Genomic DNA, 27,911 nt, shown 5'->3' on the forward strand with positions numbered 1-27,911 from the left:
AAAAGCAACTTTTATACATAGCTTTGTAATAGTTAGGTCTGAAATGGATTAGCTAAGAAACTAATTGATTACTATCAGTGTCGCTCCTTTTATTTGAAAAGATTTGAGTATTTTTGAGATGAAGGCATTTTGCATCAGTTAGTATTATGACTGACGGGAAAACTTGATGACTAACTGCATTTTTATATTATCAGGATAATAAAAGTGTACAGCATACTATGTAATCCAGATAGGTGATTTTAAGTGGAATGACAATGAGAGCAATAAGCCACTTACGTTATTGATGATAAAATACTTTTTGTCATGACTGCAGCAAGCTATTTTTGAGTAACCTTTCCATGTGTAATCTATTGCATTAAAACATGTATGAGCTGGAGATAATACCTCTGAGTTAATTTATCATTAGAAGTGATTTTTAAGTGCACACATATATTAATGAAATATTTAAAAAAGAGTATTATGGGATGTAAAACACAGACTGTTCGAAACAACTTAATTCTAAAATATTACTTTTTTAACAATTCATTGATTAAAAAGTATCATATTTCATCCACCTTCATCCATTTCATTGTACAATGAAACGGAATTACTAAGCCTTCTCCTTTGCCTATGTTGTACACTAAGTGATTGAAAATGTCCATTGTCACAAGTGTAACACTCCTTTTGATTGATCCATATGCCCTCACTGTATGTTTAACATTCAAAGTCTACTGTTCATTATTCAATGGTTCACATTTGGGTTCAATTAGAGTGATTTGCTGATATAAATAGAAAAATATTTTGTAATTAATTTATTTCATTTGGAGTAGCCATACATTTAAAGAATTGGTTATGACTAGAAATATCAGCATTATAGCATCAAAGTCTGCTCCTTAAACCTACAAGTTCTTCTCTGGCAAATTTACAACATACATTTCATGGTAGCTGCAAGATTTGAAAAGGTTGATTTCCTTAATCTTTTCTACCCGTCTCTTAAACGCGAAGGAGAAGCAAGTGTGGAAGGTGTTCTCAATCAACTAGTGCGGGAACACTTACAACTAGCTCCTTTGCAGTGGGGTGAGTACCAAATATGTTGGCTGTCATGCTTATACTTGATATAGTTCAAATCAATAAAGAGTTGAGATATTGCAAAAAGAATTGTCAAAAATCATTCAAACATTAAAAAGTATTATTGGTTTCGTATTTTTATTTGTGTTAAAATATATTTCCAATATTTTTGATTGTTTCCATTTGCTCGATATTTATGTTTCTTTTGATAAGAAAATATAAGTAACCATATTGTCACATTGCCAATTATAGCTTAACATGTTGCATCTAAGACAAATATTTTGAATTAATTGTTTTTCCAATAAAATGATAATGATAAAATAATTTGATTTTTAAATGTGGTGTACCAAATAGTCATCAGTCGAATTTGAATTAAAATTCCTCTTTCTTTCATAGTTTTGTATAATAAATATAATTTCATGTATATGAAAATTGGTTAAGACAATTACAGAATAAAGAAAGGCATAGGTCGAGTGGATGTGGAAAGAATGTTTCCACTGGTGGGAGAGTCTAGGACCAGAGGTCATAGCCTTAGAATTAAAGGGCACTCTTTTAGAAAGGAGGTGAGGAGGAACTTCTTTAGTCAGAGGGTACTTAATCTGTGGAAATCATTGCCACAGAGGGCTGTGGAGGCCAAGTCAATGAATATTTTTAAGGCAGAGATAAACAAATTCTTGATTAGAACTGGTGTCAAGGGTTATGGGGAGAAGGCAAGAAAATGGGATTAGGAGGCAAAGATCAGCCATGATTGAATGGCGGAGTGGACTCGATGGGCCAATTGGCCTAATTCTACTCCTATAACTTGTGAATTTGTGTGAACTTAAATTAGTGATAATGAAATTAATGAATTCTTCAAAAGAATGTTAGCTGTTGAAGTTGACAGTTATATGAGGTGGTGCGTGGTAGCCGATAAAGATCGGTGGAGTAGGAAATAAATTAACTGAGTTTAATAAGTATTTACTAATGACATTTATATTTAATTTTACAAATCATTTTGCAACAAAGAGTATCAATGTAGTTAATATTGAGAAAATTGAGAACTGGTCTAATTCGACATTGTGACCAAGAAAAGGCAGTTTAGCTGTTACAGTAGGACGTAGCAGTTGTTTATCCACATTTTGATTGTCTTTTCAGTCTATACTTCAGTTGGTAAACAATTTTAAGAAACCATGGCCAATCTCACCTATATAATACATTTAAATGTAACATGTTTAATCAATTGTATCTTACTGGATATATTTGAGTGCTATTCTGTTGCAGGCTACACTGGATCTATCTGCATTTCACAGATTCCTAACTCCTAACAAGAAAGAGCATTCACTGTGTGAACGCCTGATAGCATCAATTAAGGGAAAGTCAGCTAAGAAAAGCTAATGAAGTATAAAATGCTATTTAAAACTGTCCCAATTTGTAAACAAGTCACAAACTATATATAACATTTGTTAAATGCCTTTTTTATTTTTATAACAAATCACTTGGCACTTGCATTCATATATTCATCTTTGTCAAAGCATACAATTAGAAAAGCATTAAAGTTATGATGTTGAATGGGCTGCCCAGTGGCCCAGTAAGTAGAGATGCTACCTCAGAGCTCCAGTGATTTCGGTACAACTCTGACTGTAGTGCTGTCTATGTGGTGTTTGCACATTCTCCTTTGATAGTGTGGGTTTCCCATTGATGCTCTAGTTTCCTCCCACATCCCAAAGATGTGGTGAAAGATTTATATAAATGGGTGCTTGACAGTTGAAGCACTGAGATCTAAGGGCTGAAGATCTAACCACTGTTTCTATGCAGCATGGCTTTATGACACTATTAAATGAACTAATTATTTGCAGTGGTTAGATCTTTGATTGTAAACCGCAATTCATAAGTTATCGGAGCAGAATTAGGCCATTCGGTCCATCAAATCTACTCAGCCATTCAATCATGGCTGATCTATCTTTCCCTCTCAACCCTTCTCAATCTTTCTCTCGCAATTAACTCTGTCCCAGTCATTTAAATTGTAAAGAAGCCTGTGACAGCATTTATTACACATCGATTGATGCACCTGAACAATGAATAGAGCAATGGAAAGAGTGACAGTTGTGCAGCAGTCTCACAATTTCAGCGACCAGAGTTTTGACCAAGTTGATTCTCTTCAAGTTCAAGTCATTTTTTTCTGAAGTCGTTTTCAATTGGTGAAATCACAGCTGAGGGATAGATTTAGAATAAAATGATTATTTGTTGTGAAGAACTATTTTCAGTTGTGTTAAAAATGTTCTGTGAGATATTTGAGTTGGAGCCTACTTAACGAGGTTCCCACTCATAAATATCTCAGAACATTTTAACACATGAAAATAAATGCTTTTAAAAATGCTGCCTGCTCACATTGTTTCTTGAAAAATGTTGTCTAGTGATATGCTGAGATTTGTACAGAATTTAGATTAAACTTTGGTGGAAAGGTATTACAATGTAATTGTATTTTGTGTCTTTGTTAGTTCTGCCTAAAGTGCCATATATTTGTTGCAAATACAGTGAACTCTGTGTGTGTGAGTGTGTATGTGTATAAATACAATATTATATTTTTCTATTATATTTTTGAGACCATCTAAATTGTGCAAGAAACCAATACGGTGCAACACCACAATTTCTGTCACAGACGTGGAAATATAATTTCTCGCACTTGCATCAAAAGTAATCTTTTCAGTTTATAATCTCTTAGTGTAGAGTTACACAACACGGAAACAGGCCCTTCAGCCCGTCATCCATGTTGACCAAGATGTCTTCCTGAGCTAGTTCATTTTGCCTCTAAACCTTTCCTATTCATGTACCTGTCTAAATGTCTTTTAAATGTTGCAGGTGTAATCCCCCTCCCCCACCCCTCTGAAACTTACTCTGCAGCTCATTTGATATACCCACAGCCTGCTGTGTGAATATCTTGCAGCTTGGGCCCCCTTTAAATCTTTACCCCTCTCAGCACTTGTTTTAAACTCTGTGAATAAGACATCTGGCAAATGTCGTCTGTCCGTTACCCTCCACAGATGCTGCCTGACAGCTAAGTTCTCCAACAGATTGTTGTTTTCACAGCTTTTGTTTTTAGTGTTTGGTAAAAGGAACTCATTCTGCAACTCTCTGCCACAAGAGTGATGTTACTAGTTCTCTTAGGTGTGCACATGTGCTCACTTCTGTGGATTACCTTGCTCTGAAGTGCAAATATAAAACGTTTAAATGCTTTATGTTCCTGTGGAATATCTATCCAAAATGAAAGTTTAAAACCATTGTTTCACTGTGTAGTTTTTTCATACTTTAATTCTGTTGTGACACTAAAGCTGAGAAAATTAAATCACTGTTTTACTGGAAACCTTCATGACATAAAGATTCACTAACTACTTATAGAGCATTTGAAAATGATTGAGCACAATCTAGTTTTACTTCATGGATACGTTATTCTTTAGTTGAAATACGGTTAATAATTTAACCTAGATGCGTTTATTAAGTATTTTTATGAGAAATAATATTTCATCAATTTTTTCAACTGTTTTCCAGTGGCTCCCCACACTGTCCCATATGTGCAGAAAGGGTAGAGGCTGTTTTGTGTCTTGGTTTTTTGCAAATTATATTTTTGATTTTTTGAGCATGACTTAAACAAATTTCATTCATTATATTTTAATAAAATTTAAAATATTTTTGCCAGGCATAAGCATCCAGAAACATTTTTTCAAAACAGGTTTTAACAACCAGTAAAATCCAGAACTCAGTTTGCAAGTTTTGGCAGCATTGCTTCTTCAGTTTTATGCTCTGCTACTATATTAGACTTTATTGCAGGAGATCGGGAATACTTGGGGCCACTGAGGTGAGCTCTCTGCATCTGCACCATGGATAGGATACTTCTGGCTAGCTGGTCCAAGTCAAAATATCTGGCACTGGGTACTTTATTTGTATGAGCTTGGTCAATACGTAAGTCATCAGTCTGAAGAAGGGTCTCGACCTGAAACGTCACTCATTCCTTCTCTTCAGAGATGCTGCCTGTCCCGCTGAGTTACTCCAGCAATTTGTGTCTACCTCGGAACTAAGTAAACTTCAGTTAAAAATAAATGTACAGTTACCTTTAGTTCAAACATTTACAGCAGGCTAAAACTTGCTTCTAAACTTCAGGAGAATGATTGAGATACTTTAAATAAAGGAAAAACTCTGATTTCTTAAGCAAATTGTGTGAGGAACACATTCTTGAATATTGGTATATTTTCTAATTTATGAACTAAGTGGTATCTCATTTTAGGATGGAAGTGGCTAGGTTCATTTAGTACACTGTTATAAAAAACAGGTAGTCAAACCAACTGAAGTGTTTTTTAATGGAAATTGGAAGTAAATCTACTTGCTACCATAGATTAAAAGGATCACAAGGTACACAATGCATAATCAAGTTATTCACAAAACGAGCAACAACATGACCTTGCAATGATTTTGTGCATTTTCACATTATTATTTGTATGGTGTAACATGGATAATAGATAATTGCATTATCATTTAAATTATCTGTTCATTCATTGTTACATTTGATCGTAATTTTATGATCCCCTGCTTCAGAAATATGGTGACAAAGCCATAGACGCAGAGGATACAGTAGTTTCAAAATAATTAGTGGAGAGGTTCTGTGTTTTATTTGGCATTTTTTTGTAAGCTTACCCAGATTACCAAGCTTGGATCGACATTTTTAATTATATAAACAATTCTCGTTCATTTAGGAGATTAATCTATTATCAGTGTCAAATTAAAACTATGAAGAAATGACAGGAGTTAAAACATTGCATAATTGTTTAGTCACAAACCTGTTGGCCCTTAATTGATAGCACTGCAACTTGCATTTGTTCCATGATGAAGAATTTAATATTGTGTTGGATCCAAGACTTAGTTCAGACTCACCACTTCCAGTATGTATCCACCTACACCTACCATTGCTGGAAATGGATGTTAAACTTCTGCATGTTAAGTGTAGCAAACTTAATGGTGAAAAGGGCCTCTGGATGTTACCATTGCGACTGTCCCATGGCACCCATGTAATTATCAAAAGTTCTGATGATCTAAGACATTTAAAGGTACATCAACGAAATGTAAATATTAAAGCTTCCTTTAATTCCTTGCTTCCTATGGCAGCTTATTCCAGATATGGACTACCCTCCGAGTGAAAAAGTTCCCACTGAGGTCCCACTTAAACATCTCCTTTCTCACCTTAAGCCAATGCCCTCTCACTTTAGGATCGTCTACTCTGGAGAAAAAAGAATCTAACCGTTTACTTTATCAGTGTCACTCATGATCTTGACAATCTCAATAAGGTCATCCCTTAGACTTCTTCAGGACAAAGGAAAATAATCCCAGTCTATCCAGCTTCTCCCTTTAACTCAAGCCTGTAAACCCAGATAACATTCTGATGAATCCTTTCTACACATTTTCCAACTTAATGACATGCTCCCTATTGCTGGTTGACCAGAACTGCACAGAAAACACCACATGTGGTCTAACCATGACATGAATAGCTGCAACATGATGTCCCAACCTTTGTACTCAATATTCTTCCCAAAGAAGGAAAGCCTGTCTGCCAGATTCATACTGTCTTCATCCAGCCTTCACCATACTGTCCACCTGACTTGTCACTTTTAGGAAACCAGTCTTTTATTGGAAAGAGTGGGTTTGCATTCACTGGAGTTTAAAAGGACGAGGGGGTATCTTATAGAGACGTATAAAATTATAAAAGGACCGGAACAAGCTAGATGCAGGAGAAATGTTCCCAATGTTGGGGGGGTCCAGAATCAGGGGCCACAGTCTAAGAATAAAGGGGAGGCCATTTAAAACTGAGGTGAGAAGAAACTTTTTCACCCAGAGAGTTGTGAATTTGTGGAATTCTCTGCCACAGAAGGCAGTGGAGGCCAATTCACTGGATGAATTTAAAAGAGAGTTAGATAGAGCTCTAGGGGCTAGTGGAATCAAGGGATATGGGGAGAAGGCAGGCACAGGTTACTGATTGTGGATGATCAGCCATGATCACAATGAATGGCAGTGCTGGCTCAAAGAGCCAAATGGCCTCCTCCTGCGCCTATTTTCTATGTTTCTATGCACTGCGTTCCCAGATCATTCTGTTCTGCAATATTCTTTGTTCTGCAATATTCTCCAATATTCTCCATTGCTTTATCTACTGTTTAAGTCCTGCCTGGATCGACCCTCACATTTTGGAGTTACGTTCCATTTGCCATTCCTTGGCCCACCTTCCGAACTGATCTGGACCCTGTTGTAAACTTAGCTATTCTTCTTGACTGTCTACTATGTCACCAATTTTGGTATCATCTGCTAATTTACCAACATTAACTACATGTAGATTGTTAACATATATAACAAATAGCAGCAACAAAGTTCCTGCCTTTATAAAAATTCATTGGTCACAGGTCTCTAATTGGAAAAGCAGCCCTCCACAACCACCTTTAACTCCTTCCTCCAAGCCAATTTTAAATCTGTTTGGCTAACTCATCTGGAATTCCATGCAATCTAATCTTCTAGACAAACCTACCATGTTTGAACTTGTCAGTGATTGTGCTGAAGTCGATATAAACAATGTCCAGTGCCCTGCCCTCATCAATCATCAGTTACCTATTTTTTTAAAATCTCTCAGATTTGTGAGACACGATTTTCCATGCACAAAGCCATATTAACTATCTCTAATCATTTTATGCCTATTCAAATGCAGGTAGATCCTGTCCCTAAGAATCCCTTCCAATAACTTTCTTACCATTGACATTAGGCTCACAGGCCTACATTTCACTGACTTGCCCGAAGAATCCCTTCAAACAATTTTCTTTCCATTGACATTAGGCTCATTAGCCGACATTTCACAGACTTGTCCTTGCTTCTCTTCTTAAATAATGGTACAATATTAACCGCTCTCCAGTCTTCTGGAACTTTGCCAGTGACTAAAGACTTGGAGTGCACAAGGCTCAGGGGTAATCTTAGATGTGCAAAACCAAGAGGGGAATAGATGGGGTTAATGCACAAAGGGAGGTGGGTATATGAAACCAGCTGCCAGAGGAAATAGTTGAGGTAGATACAATAACATTGATGGGACATTTGGGCAGACACATGGACAGGAAAGGTTTAACTGGATATAGGCCAGACGTGGGTAAATGGGACATTTATTTTGGGCATCTTGATCGGCATGTATGTTAAGCTGAAGGCTGTTTCCGTGCTGTATGACTCCGAGTCTATGAATGGGGCTACCAACTGTATACCAGCTATTAGGCTGATGGGCCAAAAAGCAGATTGCATCTGGCCCCACTCTGCAGCTGAATGCAATAGACCACCAGATCGTTTGGAGCATCCATATTTGACCTGGCATGTCCTCTGCAAGACTACTTGTTTTTTTCCTATTTATTTGGCTGTTAATGATAGTCATGTTGATGTGGAGGTACATCCCTCCCCCACCCTAGTTCTCCCACTCGTTCACTATCCTGATTAATGTTACTGTTTGTCGCCTTCCCCTCAGCCAACAATGAACCATTCTACATTTTCTTGACATTGTCTGCTTTGATCTATCATTTTCACACCTTACATTTTCCTTCCAACCTACAACCTTCCTACAACCAAAACAGTTTCCTTCACCCACTCTGCTCCCTGGTTTACCCCTGAACTCCGCATGATGAAAACATGCCCGCCAACTTGAAAGACTCCGCAACAAAACAGGTCTCACAATTCACTCCCAAGCCTACAAAGACCACCTGCAGCACTACAAAGATGCCCTCTCCCGTGCCCACTCCACCTACTACTCTCAAATAATTCACTCTGGCTCCGGAAACCCCAAAACACTCTTCTCTACAATAAACAAACTCCTCAGCCCCCTGGACACCATCTCCCAATCATTCACAGTTGACAAATGCACCACTTTCCTTTCATTCTTCCAAAGCAAAATAGACAACATCTACAGCACCTTAACCACCAACGCACCTGCTCCCCCTCAAACCACCTGCCCACCCTTATCCTGTCAACCCCTGCCTCAGTTCTCCCCAATCTCCACCACCGACCTCTCTGACCTCTTCACAGGAATAAAAACTGCCACCTGCTCTCTGGACCCCATCCCCTCCAGCTTTGTCAAGGCCTGCCTTCCTGCTCTCTCTCCACTTATCACTGCAACAATAAACACCTCCCTGTCCACTGGCATCGTCCCGCCATCCCTCAAAATCGCTGCTGTCACTCCCATTCTGAAAAAACCTGGTCTCAACCCTGACACCCCAAACAACTTCAGACCAATCTCCAACCTACCCTTTCTGTCCAAAGTTTTGGAACGTGCTGTAGCTTCCCAACTCAAATACCACCTCTCTACCAATAACCTGTATGAAACTTTCCAATCCGGATTCCGCTCCAACCACTGTACTGAAACTGCGCTCCTCAAAATCACAAACAACTTTTTCCTCTCCTCCGACGCTGGCAACCTCAACATCCTCATCCTACTTGACCTCAGCGCCGCCTTTGACACCATAAATCACTCCATTCTCCTCACCCGACTTGAAACCTCCTTTAACATCACCGGCACAGCCCTATCCTGGTTCAAATCTTACCTCTCTGACAGGCACCAGTTCATCTCCATTAACAACTGTAAATCCCCCACCGCTCCCCTCCCCCAAGGTGTCCCCCAAGGCTCAGTCCTTGGCCCCCTCCTCTTCATCCTCTCTACCTGTTCCCCCTTGGTCAATTAATCCGCCGTCATGGTCTCAACTTCCACTGCTTCGCCGATGATATCCAGCTCCTCATCTCCACCAAGTCAATCTCCCCCACCACACACTCTACACTGACAAACTGCATCACTGAAATAAAATCTTGGCTTCAATCAAATTTCCTCAAACTCAACTGCAACAAATCTGAAATCATCATCATTGGTCCAGAAACCCTCATCCACGCCTTCATCACCTCCCGTCTGGACTACTGCAACAGCCTCCTCTATGGCGCACCCTCAAAAATCATCAGTAAACTTCAATACATTCAAAACTCCGCTGCCCGTCTACTCACCCACACCCTGATCCGTGACCATATCACCCCCGTCCTTTACAAACTCCACTGGCTCCCCACCCCCCAGAGAATCCAGTACAAAATCCTCCTCATGACCTACAAAGCCCTCCATAACCTGGCCCCATCCTACCTGACCGACCTCCTCCACAGGCACACTCCCACCTGCACCCTCCGCTCTGCTGCTGCCAATCTCCTATCCCCCCACATCCGGACTAAACTCAGATCCTGGGGGGACAGGGCTTTCTCCATCGCTGCTCCCACCCTATGGAACTCACTACCCCAAACCGTCAGAGACTCCTCCACACTCACCACATTCAAACATCACTGAAGTCTCACCTGTTCAGTACTGCCTTCAACCACTGAAGGTCACCTCACCTTCTGTCTCCTTTCTCTGTTCGTTTACTTATTTACTTATTTATCTATTTATTCACTTCCCTATGTTCTCTAAATCCCTTTAAAGTGTCTTTGAGTATATGAAAAGCGCTATATAAATAAAATGCATTATTACATTCCCTTTGTTCCCTTCCATAGACTGGGAAAATCAGGTTGGTAATGGACCACAGGAAAGAGAGTTTGTGGAGTGCCTCCGAGATGGATTCTTAGAACAGCTTGTACTGGAGCCTACCAGGGAGAAGGCAATTCTGGATTTAGTGCTGTGTAATGAACCTGATCTGATAAGGGGACTCGAGGTAAAAGAGCCATTAGGAGGCAGTGATCACAATATGATAAGTTTTACTACAAATTGAGAGGAAGATGCTATGAGGTTGCAGGGTGACTTGGACAGGTTCTGTGAGTGGGCGGATGCATGGCAGATGCAGTTTAATGTGGATAAGTGTGAGGTTATCCACTTTGGTGGTAAGAATAGGAAGGCCGATTATTATCTGAATGGTGTCAAGTTAGGACAACGAGATCTGGGTGTCCTAGTGCATCAGTCACTAAAAGGAAGCATGCAGGTACAGCAGGCAGTGGAGGCAGTGAAGAAAGCCAATAGAATGTTGGCCTTCATAACAAGACGAGTTGAGTATAGGAGCAAAGAGGTCCTTCTGCAGTTGAACAGGGGCCCCAGTGAGACCGCACCTGGAGTACTGTGTGCAGTTTTGGTCTCCAAATTTGAGGAAGGATATTCTTCCTATTGAGGTTAATTCCCGGAATGGCGGGACTGTCATATGTTGAAAGACTGGAGCGACTAGGCTTGTATACACTGGAATTTAGAAGGGTGAGAGGGGATCTTATCGAAACATAAGATTATTAAGGGGTTGGACACGTTAGAGGCAGGAAACATGTTCCCAATGTTGGGGGAGTCCAGAACCAGGGGCCACAGTTTAAGAATAAGGGGTAGGCCATTTAGAACGGAGATGAGGAAAATCTTTTTCAGTCAGAGAGTTGTAAATCTGTGGAATTCCCTGCCTCAGAAGGCAGTGGAGGCCAATTCTCTGAATGCATTCAAGAGAGAGAGCTAGATAGAGCTCTTAAGGATGGTGGAGTCAGGGGGTATGGGGAGAAGGCAGGAACGGCGTACTGATTGAGAATGATCAGCCATGATCAAATTGAATGGTGATGCTGGCTCGAAGGGCCGAATGGCCTACTCCTGTACCTATATCTATTGTCTATCTCCAGTTTCCCTCTCTTCTTAATCTCAGTCTATAGAAAGGGTCTCGACCAACATCACCTATTCCTTCTCTGCAGAGATTCTGCCTGCCCTGCTGTGTTACTCCATCATTTTGTGTCTATCTTTGGTTGAACTTTGGGAAAAGATGAAAGATATAGTAGAGCAGTTTTGCTGCAGCTGTACAGAGCTTTTGTGAGTTTAGTGAGATCACATTGGGTCATTTTATCTCATTTAACAAAGAATATATTTGCAACGTTGGCATTTTAGGGAACACTCCTGGGATAAAGATTGTAATTTCAATGAAGGTTGAACAATTTGGGCTTGTACACTCAAGAACATAAGATTAGGTGCATATCACCTGCCCTGCCATTCAACATAGCCATTTCTGATCTGACTCTGACCTCAATTCCACTTGTCAGTTTCCTATAGGTCTGAATTCCTAATCTGTTAAAAAATATATACTCTCTTCTGTGAATATCTCCAACGATCTAGGTTCCACAATTCTTCAGGGTAGAGGATTACAAAGATTCAACACTTCACAAGAGAAGAAATTCCTATACATTTAAGTTTGAAATTACTGTTCTTTATATTCTAATTACTTCCTCTTTTTGAGATTTTCCCAGTTTGAAATAATCCAGATCTAATTTCCTTAGCTGCTTGTGATGGAACAACTTTCTCGTCCCAGGAATTAACCTTGTACTTCCAATGCAGCTATAGCACTTGTAAGTCAAGGGACCAAAATTGTGCACTCTGAGTACTCTGAGTACTCTGAGGTTGGCCTCACCAACATGCTGTACATTTGTAACAATACTTCCCTATTTCTAAGCAACCCTCTTGCAACAATGGCCAACATACCATTTGCTTTCTTTGTTACAATATGCCATTTGCTTCACCACATTATGCCATTTACCTTCCTAAATGCACGCTGCACCTGCCAGCTAACCTTCCATGATTCATGCACTGAGATCTCTCTGTACATTTGCTATTTAAAATAATAGTTTGTCTTTTGCTTGGAGTTTAGAAAAAATAGCGGTGAACATATTGAAATATGCCAGGTTCTGATAGGGTTTGACAGGATAAATGATGACAGGATGTTTTCCTCATGAAGGAATTCAGAACTAACAGAAATAGTTATAGAATAAATGTCATCCGTTTAAGGTGGAAATGAGTTGAAATTTCTTCCCTCAAAGTTATGAACTGTTGAACTTCTTTAGCCAAGGGAGAAGAGAGGGGTTTTATTGAATATATTTAAGGCCAGGTAGTGGAAATAGATGGGAAAGTAGATCTGAGGCCTCCAAGGTCAGATTAGCACTAATCACCTTGAATAGCTGAGAACCCATGGGACATAGGGCTACTCCTTGGTTACTTGTCATGTTCTTATGAAGTCTAAAATTAACTGAGCCACATGTCTGTCAGTCAGCTCTATTTGGACCATTAACAAACATGATTGCAACACAATATAGTAAAATTGAACTAAGCTGGCAGAGGGGAAATAAATAGCATTTTAAGTTGAGCATTCTAAAGTGATTTGATTTTAGTAGAAATAACAGCAAAGCCATTTATACTTTCGCAGATAAGAAAATGTATACCGTGGAAAAATTAAGATTTAGTTGTAGAACAGCATAAATTACTGGTTGGGTATCTGAGTTATAAGTTATGGGAGCCAAACCATGGTCTGTGCATTACTTAAGGTATTAAGTATCACTTAAGATCTGAAGAAAAGTCTCGACCCAAAATGTCATCCATTCCTCTCCGGAAATGCTGCCTGTTCCACTGAGTTAGTCCAGCATTTTGTGTCTATTTTCAATTTAAACCAGCATCTGCAGCTCCTTCCTACGTATTAAATACAATGTTGTGTTTTACTTATGTAGAATCTTGCTCCAACCACATTTGGAATACTGTGTACATTATTGTTTTTTTGTGCAAAAATACATATTAAAACACTGAAATAATTGGAGAAAATATTTACCATATGTTAATCAAATTGAGAGTATCCAATTATTTCGAAATGTTGGTCGACTGAAGCTATTTTCTCCGAAAAAGGCAATTAAACATAATTAAGAATTCTTCAAAATATTAAACAATGAAACAAAATATAATGGGATGAATATGGAAACTGGCCTTCTGTGAATCCGTATTAAGGAAAGGGAAAAACATGAGATTATTGCTTTTGGATTAAATAAAGTAAAGATAAGGATTTTCTTAATACAATACAAAATATGGAACTTGTTCAAATAAGAATTTATTTAAACAGGCATTGATACATTTTAGGGAAAAAATCATGTATGTATGTAATTAGAAATAGCAACATAGCCACATATTCTTTGGCAGATAAGAAAATGTCTATCTTGGAAGAATTAAGATTTGGTTGTAGTAGACAGCATAAATTACTGGTTGGGTATTTGAGGTGTAGGTTAACTGAGGTGTAGGTTAATTGAGGTGTACGTTAACTGATGTATACCTGAGTTATAAGTTAATGCGGGGCGGCAAGGTGGCGCTACAGTAGAGTTGCTGCCAGAGACCCGGGTTCGATCCTGACTATGGGTGCTTGTCTGTACGGAGTTTGTACATTCTTCCTATGACCTGCGCAGGTTTTCTCCAGGATCTCCGGTTTCCTCCCACACTCAAGTCGTTCAGGTTTGAAGGTTAATTAGCTGAGCGTAGATAGCGTTAATGTGCGGGGATCGTTGGTTGGCGCGGACTCGATGGGCCGAAGGGCCTGTTCCCGCACTGTATCTCTAAACTAAACTAAACTAAAAAATAAGAAAATAGAGTGATATATGTTTTAAATTGATAATGAAGGGCATAAATTTAAGATGATGGGTAGGAAGTTTAGAGAAGCTTGGATCTGCAGAGGAATTTTTTTCCCGAGAGGATATTTGGGATCTGAAACATACTACCTGTGAGGGTGATAAGGCAGGCACTACCAAAACATTTAAGAAGTATTTAGATGAGCAATTGAATTGTTTATTATAGAAGTCTATAGATCAAGTAAATGGGATTAGTGTACATCGGTACTCGATAGTCAGTCTGGACAAGGGGGTTGAAGGGCCTGTTTCTGTATGACTATGATTTTAATTAGATTGGTGCAGATCTCACTTAGCTAGAGACAAACCAGCCTGAAAGGCTTGTTGAGGTGTCTGTTTGTGAGGGATGTATAACAAGCCATCTTGAAATCGTCCAAATGAGAAAGATGAAGGGCTTCTTTTTTTAATTTTGTTAACTTTTCTTCATGCTTTGGTTTGAAAACTCAGAATGTATGCCAGCAATTAGGAGTTGACTACAATATATAAGCAGCATATGGTAACAATGTAGAATGTCTGAATGTCTGAAGAAGGGTCTCGACCCGAAACGTCACCCATTCCTTCTCTCCCGAGATGCTGCCTGACCTGCTGAGTTACTCCAGCATTTTGTGAATGTAACAATGTAGATGTTTTTTATGCTTCCATAGAAATACTGAAAATTGTAGCTCCATGCACTTCCCTTTCTGCTCAAAATTTGAGTATAAATGCGCGTTTGAATTGTTCCATGGGTGGAATTCACACATTTATTGCCTGTTTTGACCAATAATAATGGAATGTTTTGCCTTAAGACATCACTAGAGTGCAGTGGTGTTGGTTTTTTCCATTTTGTCAGATAATTCTTTTTAATGATGCTGCTATTTTCAGTTTAAACCCACCAGTTTAGCCATATAAAGCACACTTGATTTAACTCAAACACCCATGTAATTTGGATATCAACTTTCTCAGTCTCTTCAACGTTGACCAGAGTCGTATCTATACTCAAGTCTCTGAATGGTGAAGGCAAGCATGCCAAAAGTTGTCTTCACCAGCCTATCTATCTGCAATGGCCCTTAAAGGGAAGAATGCATTTACAACCCTCCTCCGTTCACAATGAGACTTACCAGAATCCAACACTTCATACAGTACGACACGGTGGCGCAGCGGTCGAGTTGCTGCCTTACAGCGCCAGAGACCTGGGTTCGATCCTGACTATGGGTGCTTATCTGTACAGTTTGTACATTCTCACCGTACCCTGTGTGGGTTTTCTCTGAGATTTCCGATTTCCTCCCACACTCCAAAAGCATATATGTTTGTAAGTTAATTGGCTTAATATAATTGTAAATTGTCCCTAGTGTGTAGGATCACGTCAGTTTGCAGGAATCGCTGGTCAGTGCGGATTCGGTTTCCGTGCTGTATCTCTAAACTAAACTTGTCTGGATTAAACTCCAACAGCTATTCCTTGGCCCACTTGCCCAGCTGATCAAGATCCTGCTAGCTCTCTCTAGATCTCACGCGATCTAACTTTCTAAAGCACCCTTCCTTGCAGAACCTTATCAAAGGCCTTGGCGAAGTCCATGTTGATTGCCTCTATGGCCCTCCCCTCATTGACCTTCATGATTACCTCGAAAAACTCAATAATATTCATGAAACAGGATCTCTCGTGCACAAAACCATACTGGCGAACCTAACCAACCCATCTTTCCAAATGCATTGATACCTTAACTCGCAGAGTCCTCTAAAATAAATCACAGTTGTTAGGCTTATTGGTCTATTATTAAAACATTTTTGCACCCCTTCATAAAGCACAGCATTAACCTCCCTCCAGTCTTCCGGCACCTCACTTGTGTCTAACAATGATTCATATATCTCAGCCAGGGTTCCTTCTTCCCTAGCTTCTCACAGGCCCATGAGATTTATCTACCTTCATACATCTTGGGACATTCCGCACTTCCTTGATTGTAATATGGACTGTCTGCAAAACATTGCCACTAACTTTCTCAAGTTCCCTAGTCCATGACTTTCCTTGTGGTAAAAAGCCTAGATCAGGGTCTCGACAAGTTGCTGATGATTCCTTTGCTTCCACATTTGCTGCTTGACCAACTGAACTCCTTCAACAATCCATTTCTTGCTCCAGGTTGCAGCATCTGCAGTTTCTTGTGTTCCAGATAATGTTGAGTTGCTTGAGTATTGTCATATTAGTCATTATCACGGTTCTTGTGCTATTGCTCACAATTTATGTGCATGGTGTAATTGCTGAGGAGATTAGAGCATTTCAATAGTTATCCATCCATGCAAATGATGGTGGCAAACTGAGTGATAATGATATTTTTGAAAGACGGTGATTTTGTATTCTCTCTGAGTGGGATCACAACCTAATTTGGTGTGGGGTTGGGAAGTATAACATGTCACTTTTAAATTTGACTCCGAATGTTGTTCACCAATTACTGCTTGTCAGTTTGGATGGCTCAATTACCAAAGTGCTGTGAAAGGAGCAGAAGCTGCAATAAACAGTCATCAGCCCACTTATTATGGATGAAGATCATTGATAAAGTGTTTGAAGATTGTTTAATGAATAATGAGCTGACTGTTGGTGCGTAATAGTCATTTGGTGACACTAATGGAAGAGCCTTCCTTCACGTTACTGATGTTTACGAATGGGCTGCTGTGGTGGTCTTTGGGATATCATTGATGTCATGGATTCTTATTTATAGAGTCCTATGGACTATATTTTATTTAATAATATATTTGTATAATATAATCCCTTCGAGAGAATTTAAGCATGAAGATTTTTATCTGATCCCCTTTTTTGCAAAGTATTATTAGCTATAAATTAATTTGTTTTGGGAGTACTAGATGTATCCTACAATCGTGTCACAGCAATGCATTTTGCATCTGAAATTTATATCTTTGACATTATTCCCTAAATCATTGCCAGAAACTTGGGATTTCTGCTTTAAAATGCACATGCAGAAATTCCAGAGTTGCTCTCAGTCTTATAGAGAGATGATAACAAAAGCCAATAGCATTACTAAATTCAGGCCGTTACTTTGCTAAATTCTATTGGATTTACTTCTAACTAAAATAATGCTGGATAGCTGAAATACATATAAATGTGGGTAATCAATATCTCTGTTTTCAACATCTCATGTTTCATTCATTACAAAATTTCCATAACACCTACAGGCAAATAATTAGTTTTATTTGACTTGCATGGAGTTTATGCTACTTTTGGCTCAACATTGAATTCCACAAATGATTTTGCTCGCTATTTTTAGAAGCAATTGCATCCATTTATTATGTATCCAGTTCTTTGACAAGACTTAACAAATCTAGCCTGGCCAATGGATGTTGCATAGTTCAGCATCTCTGTATACTTTGTATTGTTAAATAATTGTGGTTAACCTCGCAATACAATGTTTGTGTCAACAGCAATGTTTTAAAATTACTGTATTTGAATGTTTTTTTTACATAACATATATTTATGACATTGTAAAAAAGTGGATTAGAAATTCTTATGTACTAAAAAAAGTATGTTTAAATGAGATTCTGCAGAGCCCTGGATCACTCTTTCAAGAAGACCTTGACAGAAAATTGCTGTTGTGCCAGATGCTCATGGATTTGTGCATAATAAAATAGCCTGTGCCTTTGCTGACTTAGCTCTTGTGGATATAGCGGAAGAAAAGGTTTGGTTTTATGATCTTGGGAGTTGAATGGAGGTAGATTTGGGGTCTCATTTGGACTACGATGTGATTGGGTACCTAGGAGCTGCTCATCTGAGGCAGGTTTTCTGGGTGTTTGGGAGATAGGATCAGGAGTCTTGAAGGTTGAACAGAGATGGAGTCTGAATGATTTCTCAATAATGTAAGGGAATCTACACTGAATGTATATTTTGTGACATGTGGGATTAAAAATGCTTGGAATGTGTGTCCACAGATTCTTAAAGGTGGCAGAGTTCATCAGTAGGGTGACTAAGAAACATACTATATGCTATGCTTTTCAGACAGAGCTTTTCAATGTACCTCAGTACATGTGACAATAAACTTAACTTGAAGCTGAGGGCACAGCATGCAAGATCAAGGAAGTTAACCTGGAATTTATACTTCGTTGCTTAGGTCAGACTTGAGTATGTTTTGCATTTGTGGTCACAATGTTAACAAAAAACATTGTATGGAAGAGGGTGCAGAGGAGATTTATGATGATGAAGGCAAGACTGCAAAATGGTAGCTGGAATGAAAAACTGGATGAGCAAATTTTAATTTATTAGGAATGGAGATGCCAGAGGGGATGCATAACTGATATTTATAAAATTTGAAGAGCCTAGGTAGAGGAAAACAAATGGATTATTTCCTTCAACAGAGGACTAAAAAAAACAGGGACAAATGTTAGTAATTGGGGAGAAGAATAAGAGAAGAGATGAGAAAATTGAAAATTGGATTCTAGAATTTGTTGTGTGAAAGGATGGCAGATGCTAAAACATTTACATTTTAATGCAAGAACAGGGACCTGCAGAGCTAAAGAGGTAGTACTGAAAGGTGGCATTGGGTAGTAAAGCTCTTTTTTGATCTTCATAGACATAATGGGCTGAACAGCCTCCACCTGTAAAATACATTTTCTATGACTTTCATATAATTCCTTAATAATTTTATATGATTCTATAAGATCCCCTCTCGTCCTAAATTCCAGTGAATATAAGCCCAGTCGATCCATTCTTTCATCATATGTCAATCCCGCCATTCTAGGAATTAACCTGGTGAACCTACGAGGCACTCCCTCAATAGCAAGAATGTCCTTCCTCAAACTAGGAGACCAAAACTGCACATAATATCCCAGGAGCGGTCTCACCAGGGCCCTGTACAACTGCAGTAGGACCTCCTTGCTCCTAAACTCCAATCCTCTCACAATGAAGGCCAATATGCCATTGCTTTCTTCAATGCCTGCTGTACCTGCTTGCTTACTTTCAGTGACTGATGTACAAGGACACCCAGGTCTTGTTGCACCTCCCCTTTTCCTAATCTGACACCATTCGGATAATAATCTGCCTTCTTTTTACCACCAAAGTGGATAAACTCACATTTATCCACATTATACTGCATTTGCCATGCACCTGCCCACTCACCCCTATCCAAGTCACCCTGCAGCCTCATAGCATCCTCCTCACAGCTGACACTGTCACCCAGCTTTGTGTCATCCGCAAACTTGGAGATGTTACATTTAATTCCTTCGTCTAAATCATTAATATATATTGTAAATAGCTGGGGTCCCAGCACGGAGCCTTCCAGCACCCCACTAGTCACTGCCTGCCATTCTGAAAAGGACCCAACTCTTTGCTTCCTGTCTGCCAACTTCACTGTCCATGTGAATACCCTACCCCCAATGCCATGAGGAATACCAATACCAATACCAAAAGGAATAGGGGACATTTTGGCATCTGCAGTTCCTTCCAACATGCCCCTGTGCTTGTACAAAGAACTGCAATGCACAAAAGGATGCATATCAATGAATAAATATAGTTAGCAAAGTAAGATACTACAGGCTTTAATTAATGAGATTATTTAGGGTGCTTTAAAAAGCATGAAGAGATTTATGTTTAGTTTAAACTCTTACCTCTATCCCAGAAACAAATGTGCCCACTGACTTTTTCAAATCGCTGCTGAAACTAAAAATACAACATTCCGACATTATTCCGGCATATCAGCAACACAGCTGTAAATGTTGAAATTCATTGCTGAATTTAAAGAGCACCTTACTCAACAACTTATGATTCTTTTATTGCCCGTACCCAAAGAATTTTGCATAGAAAATATCCAACAGGAAACATCTTTTCTGTTATTTGCACATTTATCTATTGAAATTAGTAGTTAAGCTGTTCTGATTGAATGTTTTAGGCATCCATTTTCACTATAATCCAGTTTACATTGCATCAACAATAATTGAAAAGTGTAAAGCATTTTCTACAAGCTTTGCTTCATTAGTAAAATGGTAATTACTACATTTGTTATTCAGGATGGTAAATACTACAATTTTTATTCAGGATGCCAACACTGGATAAAATGGAGATGCAACTAAACTTGTCAATAATCTGAAAGCAATAAACATTGACGTGGTTTTAGTTTAGTTTAGAGATATAGCATGGAAACAGGCTTGTTGGCCCACTGAATCCATGCCAATCATCTATCTCCTGTTCTCCAGATCTACCAGCTGCGCCACTGTGCTGCCCAACTGTGTCATCGTAGTAGATGTATTTTATCACTCATGAAACCTATTGATCTTAGTTGTAATTAAAATAAGATGTCATTAATACAATTAGTTTAATGTTTTTGTTTTCGCATTGGATGCCCATGCCCAGAGAAATTGCTTGGCATGTGTTTGTCAAGCAAACATTGGGCTGTAAGGTAACATTATAGTGCAAAAGGTGACTAACTGCTGTCCCAGGCTGCATTTTGAAAAAAAATGTTGTTGTCTCAGGGATACAGCATTAGAGAAATTTTCTTGAAGATCGGTCATTAAATAATAAAATGTTAATTATTTCTTTGCACAATGAGGATCCTGAAGGATTTGGAGACTCCACAATAAACCTGCTGATCATATTTCTTTCCATTGTTCCAAAACATAACATGAACTACTAAATCCTCAAGTTACTGATTTGTTAAGTATAACATCAGTGTTCTCTACCAAACCATCATGCCCAAAAATAAATCTCCAAGATCACTCAGTTAACTATATGTTGGACAAGCCATCTCGTTTGCATGCCCAACACCAGATTTCTGGAACATAATATCTTTTCTGAGCACTGTCATAGGGAGATATTATCTGGCTGGGAGAGAAAAGGATTCAAGTCTGTACTGAAGGCCTCCTAATAGAAATGCTATATCTTCTGTCAATCCAATGAGTAATTCCTTGCATTGGGAGTACACAAAAGCCCTCGATAAGTAATAGTTTGAAATGGTGCCACGAAGAAAGGACAATGGTTTTTATTTGAGGTTAATAATCTCATTTTCACATAATGATTACAATAATTCAGTGTAGAAACAAGGAACTGCCAGTACTCATTTACAAAAAATAAATAGACAATGTCTGGAATAACTCAGCATTCCTGGAGAACAGGTAGTATAAGAAAATAACTGCAGATGCTGGTACAAATCGAAGGTATTTATTCACAAAATGCTGGAGTAACTCAGCAGGTCAGGCAGCATCTCAGGAGAGAAGGAATGGGTGACGTTTCGGGTCAAGACCCTTCTTCAGACTCCTGGAGATCGTATGTTTGGTCATAAATGCACATGTTCAAATTTATTTGTGTTAGCCAGCAGCTCATTCTTACATCCGCTAGATCTAGACATCAATTAGACATGGATTGAAAAGTGACATTATATTCATGTAATGTATGCTAGTTAATGATCAATTCCAACAAAGGAAATTCTGTACTTTAGTCTCATTATCAACACTGAATTCCTCACCAGAAATATCCTAGATGTCACCCCTAAATTCAAAACCATAACTGGACCAGTCATATGAATATTACAAGAGCAAGTCAGAAGCTAGGTACTTTGGTGATAACTTTCTCACTTCCTGACTCCCCAATATCCACCATCATGAGATACTTTTGAAGTGTATTGAAGCAATATACAATTATCAATATGAATGTATCTTCAACAATACTCAGGAAGTTTGATGTCATCCAGGGCTTTTGAACCAATTTTTTGAGGATTCAGGGAAGCATGCATTGCTGATGTCATCTGCAAAATACTAAAGGGAAATTACCTTTGCTATGATGAACTGTGAAGGAAAAACATTGTCTAGTTTCCTGCCGGGTGGAAAATGGGGCCAAACACTTGAAAGCTCTCTATGCATGCCTTGCATGTTTATAAAGAAAGGACACGGGTGATTTCCTTAGCCAATTTTGAGGTAGTCTTGTCTAAAGAAATTTTGTTCACCCATTGTGAGTTCACTAGAATGGTTCTGATGTTGTGGACCAGTGACCATATCACACTTCAGTTGTCAAGGACCAAGACCTCTGCCTCAACAGGCCACACATTTCAATATTATGTTGGTCCTTTGCTCTATTCAGGAGGTTGATTGGTCCATCTGGTCAGTCATAACGAAGGATTGCTGGGGGTGGGGATGGGTCTTGGAGTACTGCATTTGATGCTGGTAACAATGAGGAGGATGCAGTCAGGATTAGGGATGACCCATTATTGTGTGAGTAGTTGCCGCATGTTGGGATGGGGAGTTGAAAGGGGACTATGGGGAGGTGGTGTTTGAGGTGAGAGAGTATAGGCGAGCAGTTATCGGTTTTTACTGTCTTTTGTTTGGGTATGTATTCTATGAAAGATATTGAATACTCATGGGTAGGACAATACCTTTCATAGATTATTAATTTGAATCTTTATTCCTTTTCATTTGGTAGATTCATATACAGGGACCAAATCAAAATCAGTTTGAACCCTTTCATTGTTGTTTTCAGTGCAGTTTCAGGTTTTGAAAAATCTGACGTGCTTGCCTTTGATGGTGAGCATCATGATGCATGCCTGCATTGAAATGATCACCCCAATTTTTATATGTCCACTAATGATCGGTTTAGAGTTCAAGAATTCCACAATATATTTGTCACAAATTTCGCGAAGCACATCTCATTTTGCTTGACATATTTTCCTCCAATACTCATCAGGTCCCTTCTCAGCCACTAATAGATTTGCTGTCATTTGGTGAGTCCTTTACCCCGTGAAGCTATGGGCCTCACCAGGGGATGATGGGAATTTTTCACTCAGACTGAATGAGAATGCCCAAAGACACCAGATTCTCTGTCATATTTGGGTGCATTTCACTGGACCCGTGTCAGATTTATGACAGATTGCTTCAGGAAATTTGCCACTTTCCTTACAATTGATATTGAAAAAATATATATTTTTTAAATGAGAAAAATTGAAGTGAAGATATAGTAACTCAAACTGGATAATTCCGTGGAATAGACGTATAAATACAGTGAAGGTATTGTGTATGACATCCATTTAGGAAGTGGCAATTACATAACATTTTTTTTGCTGGGTGTTTGGAGTATTTTTGCTAAATTTCATTGTGAGTGTAGTTGGAATGCTTAGCCCCTTGGGTGTTACAGCATGCCTCTATTTGAATTCTTGCCGATTTATTTTTAGAAAATAGAAATTTAAGTCAGGGTGAATTAATGTACAAATCAGCAATGCTCAAGGATCTTTTGCTGCATTACTTCCACATAATGCTTATAATATTTCATGACCATTAGAATCCAACCAGTTCCGAGTATAAAAAATAGTTGATGTAGTTGAAGTATCAATTCTTGCTTATCCTCAAGAAATGGTAGTAGCAAGATGGGAACATGGACGGGGTAGTAGGACCTCTACCCCCAACAACCATCTTCCCTTTTGCTAGGCATGATTTCAATCAGCAGAGGATTTTTCTCCTAAATCTCCATTGAATTTGAGGTCAATTTCTCTGCCCATTTCAGTAGCTGATTTATATCCCGCTGAAGACCTTGACAGCCACCTTCACAGTCCACAGATCTCTGCAGAATTCCACTGGTCACAAATCTCCAGCCTGAATATTGACCTTCCACCCTCTATCTTCTATCAGTAAGCCAGTTCTGAATCCATACGACTGTCTTTGTTAATCACATGCATCTTAATCTTCAGGATCAGCCTACCATGGGGGGCCTTATTAAATGCCTTACTAAAATCCATGTATGCATCATCCACCACCTTGACCTCATCAATCACCTTTGTCACCATGTCAGGTTGAGTTTTCTTTGTTGTGGATAGGACAAACCAGGGCAATAGAGCAAAGCTATGTTGAATATAATATTGCTGTTTATTCAAAAAAAATTCTGGTCTATTCATTTTATGTGAATTGCACAGACTTACTGTGATTAAAATTATAGATTCGAAGGAATGTGATTTTCATTCGTCTTGAACCAGGTTTTTAAAATAATATACAAATTATTTTCCCCAGTGTAAATACAAGTAAATTTAAGTTCAATTTGTAATGAATGATACTCAAAAGGTTTTAATTATGGTTAATTAGATCTAAATTGAACAGTTTAGCTAAAAATAGCAGAAGTAGAAAAATGTAGAAAAGCTTATGTAAATGTAGAAGCAATTTTCAAAGATACCAGGGCAGATCAATGAGATGGATAAAATGGCATATGGGATGCTTTCCTTTATTAGCCAGTTAGGGTGGTTATACCAGAATTTCACAGCATACATATGACACATGGTTGAATATTATGTACAGTGCTGGCCACCATATTACAGGAAAGATCAAATTTCACTGGAGAGGGAGTAGAGGTGATTAAGGGAAGACTTCATTGGTTCATAAAATTGAAGGGTCTAGACAACATTAAAAGGACTTCTTTCCCTGGGCAACGTGGTTAAAAATTAGGGGACGAAGAGTGATTTGAGATGAAATAATAATAATATTTTCATATCTGCACGAATCTAGCTCTCATTCTAGAAAGAGTGATTGAGTTGGAAGTTCTAGTTGAATCTTATTATTTATTTGGAGGCTGAGTTCATAAGAGATTCACAAGGCTCATTCCTTGGTCAAGAGGATTAATATTCTGTAAAGTTAAGAAAAACCTTGGCTGACCTTGCACCAGTTTCACCTCTCGCCCCCCCCCCCCCCCCCTCCTCTACTAAAAGTCCGTTAACTAGCTTTACAGTTCGCAATTATGTATCCCTTGTGGGCTCACACATGCTTCAATCCAACAATCTACCGATCAGGGAATTTCCTCGCCTGAGGTCATCTGTTGCCGGCCCTTATCTGTCCTGTCTCTTTTAGCTTTTTTTCCCAAGCTTTTTCTACTACAGTCAGTCTAAGGAAGGGTCCAAACCCAAACCTATTCATTTCTCCAGAGTTGCTGCCTGAGCCACTGGGTTAATTCAGCATTTTGTGTCTAAAGTTTAACAAGGCTTGGGAATGTCCAGGAATCTTAAGATCTTATCATCCTTATCAAGTAATCTAAAAGACCTAAAAACATTATAGGATCACAAAAGTCACTGAATAAATATATCTTTTCTCTTTTTGCTTGCGGATGTGTTTATCCCACAATGCTATTTTCCCATAAAGTTTGTGAAATTCCATAATACTGCATATCATTTCTTGAGAAAAAAATTGAGGTTTTTCCTGTGCAGCAGAAGTAGGAAATTCTTCTCAGATATCTTTCCATACTACAGCCAATTTTACTGTTTGTTGTGAATCAAAGTTTTTGATGTGTCTATTTGGACTATGTCAGAGCCTCAAAGCAACATGAATGGAAAAACCCCTGTTTCTGTGATATCGTGAATGGTCCCATGATTTTCTCAGCTGACAATTCTCGCTTCAACACAATTATGCACTCAACACTGCACGTTCCTGAAATAACACTGTCATAGACTGGGTTGTGAGAAGAGTCATGTTTTGCATGCACTTCATAACATACTTTTTACATTGACCTTGGTTGTTTGCGCAAATTATATAATTATGATTTGACAATTTTCCAGTTCGCAGTCGACTGGTTTCCTTTCATCATTTAAAAAACCAATCGTAAAATATTTTAACTTAAACAGGACACAGATTTTTTTTAAATGATATCAATATAGAAAATGCTGAAAATTCAGTTTTCAATCAATATTTAATTCACTGTCACCTTTTCTCATTGCTAAATGTTTACAGAATTCCTATTATTGCGATATTTCAAATTTCCAGCATCTGCAGTGTTTTTGTTATTCTTTTAATTGATATTCATATGTTATGGCAATGTTACCGTCACTTTGGAATTAGACTTCTTTACTTATTGATGATTCCATCTCATTACTTTTTTAACATTTCATTGTGAAATATATTGGGAATTTTGTTTTATAAACTACATTTCACAGCTTGTTGAATCTAGCAAATCCCTAAAACTTGCAAATATTAATAACAAGGTCAGTGAAACCACTGGCTAACTCCCTCATGTCCTTTTAACAATGAAATCTTCACTTGTTCTGACTGATGTATAATTCATACCAAACTATACCTTTCAGTGGAAAATTGGGAAAGGACTATAAATACTGCTGATATCTATGATATCTATCTAGTGTATAAGTAAGGTTTTATAAATCATCTCTAGATGTTATCCAGGCCTTTCATTATTTAACATACCACAAGATTGTTGCCGTTATGTCTGTATAGATATAAAATAAACAGATCATGATTCTAAATTAAAGGGTTGACAGTGGAGATGCAATGGCATAGATTTGAAGACCGCATGGATGAACTCCCAAAGTTGTTCATCCCTGTCATGAATAAAATCAATGAAGCTGAGTAATTAAACTGCTTACCTTCTCCCATCATTGATCGGTGCATTTCTGGTTGTATTCAAATGAATAGTGTAATAGCGCTTGCTATCCATTGCATATTTGGAAAGTGTATTCAATCCCTTTTCACAACACACCAGTGTGGTACCTCTGCACTCCATTGAACCCAGCAGCCAAGTATGAGGTTAGATATGCTTGCTGTGTTTGATCATAGCATGTGGAAGTCTGAAATGGATTGATGGACGAAGAAGGCAGGTTGTATCTTACTAACCTAATTGAGTTTTTTGAGGAGGTGATGAAGGTGACCGATGAGGGTAGAGTGGTGGATGTTGTCTACATGGATTATAGTAAGGCATTTACAAAGTCCCCCATAGTAGACTAATACAGAGGGCTGAATAGTGACTTGGCCATGTAGATTCAGAACTGGCTTACTGATAGAAGACAGGGTTGTGGTGGATGGACAATATTCTGGCTGAAGGTCTGTGATCTGTGGAATTCCACTGAGATCTGTGCTGGGACCTCTGCTGTTTGTGATATATATAAATTACTTGGTTGTAAACATAGATAGGTTGGTTAGTAAGTTTGTGGACTGTGAGGAACACTGTCAAGGTATACAGGGGAAAATAGATCAGCTACAGAAATGGGCAGAGAAATGGCAGGTGGAGTTTAATCCGAGTAAGTGTGAGAGGTCAAATGCAAAGAGAAAGTATACAATTAGTATAGCATGATCCCTAACAGCATTGATGTACAGAGGGATGATTTGGGGTCCAAGTCCCTAACTCCCTGAAAGTGGCTAAACAAGTAGATATAATAGAACCGCGAGTCGATAAGTAGAGTGATAAAGAAGGCATAAATCATGCTTGCTTTAAAGTCTTGATGCAGCGTTATAGGACTTTGCTTAGGCCACATTTGGTGTATTGCGTGCAGTTCTGGTTGCCCCATTACCTCACGGATGTGGAGGCTATGAAGAGAATTAACTGAATGAAACCTTGATTTGGGGGTTTTACCTACAGAGAGCGGTAGTGTTGGAGCCATTTGTGTTTGTACTAGCTGTTTTAGCATATTATATTATTTTGTATCTTGCTGTATTATTTTTGGACACTTGGGGGTTGTCATGAGATGAATACATATATGGGCATAATGGAC

General features: G+C 38.6%; 1 protein-coding gene across 4 annotated transcripts in view; it reads left to right on the forward strand.

The window, feature by feature from the left end:
- Positions 1-27,911, forward strand: part of trappc9 (trafficking protein particle complex subunit 9) — a 425,282-nt gene that overhangs the window by 214,330 nt on the left and 183,041 nt on the right. For all 4 annotated transcript variants that reach the window (XM_078397318.1, XM_078397315.1, XM_078397316.1 and 1 more), the window contains exon 21: positions 965-1,056. In XM_078397318.1, the coding sequence (XP_078253444.1) occupies positions 965-1,056 (92 nt within the window). The remainder of the gene's footprint in view (positions 1-964; positions 1,057-27,911) is intronic.

Source organism: Rhinoraja longicauda, chromosome 4 (genome assembly GCF_053455715.1).
Source record: "Rhinoraja longicauda isolate Sanriku21f chromosome 4, sRhiLon1.1, whole genome shotgun sequence".
NCBI lineage: Eukaryota > Metazoa > Chordata > Chondrichthyes > Rajiformes > Arhynchobatidae > Rhinoraja > Rhinoraja longicauda.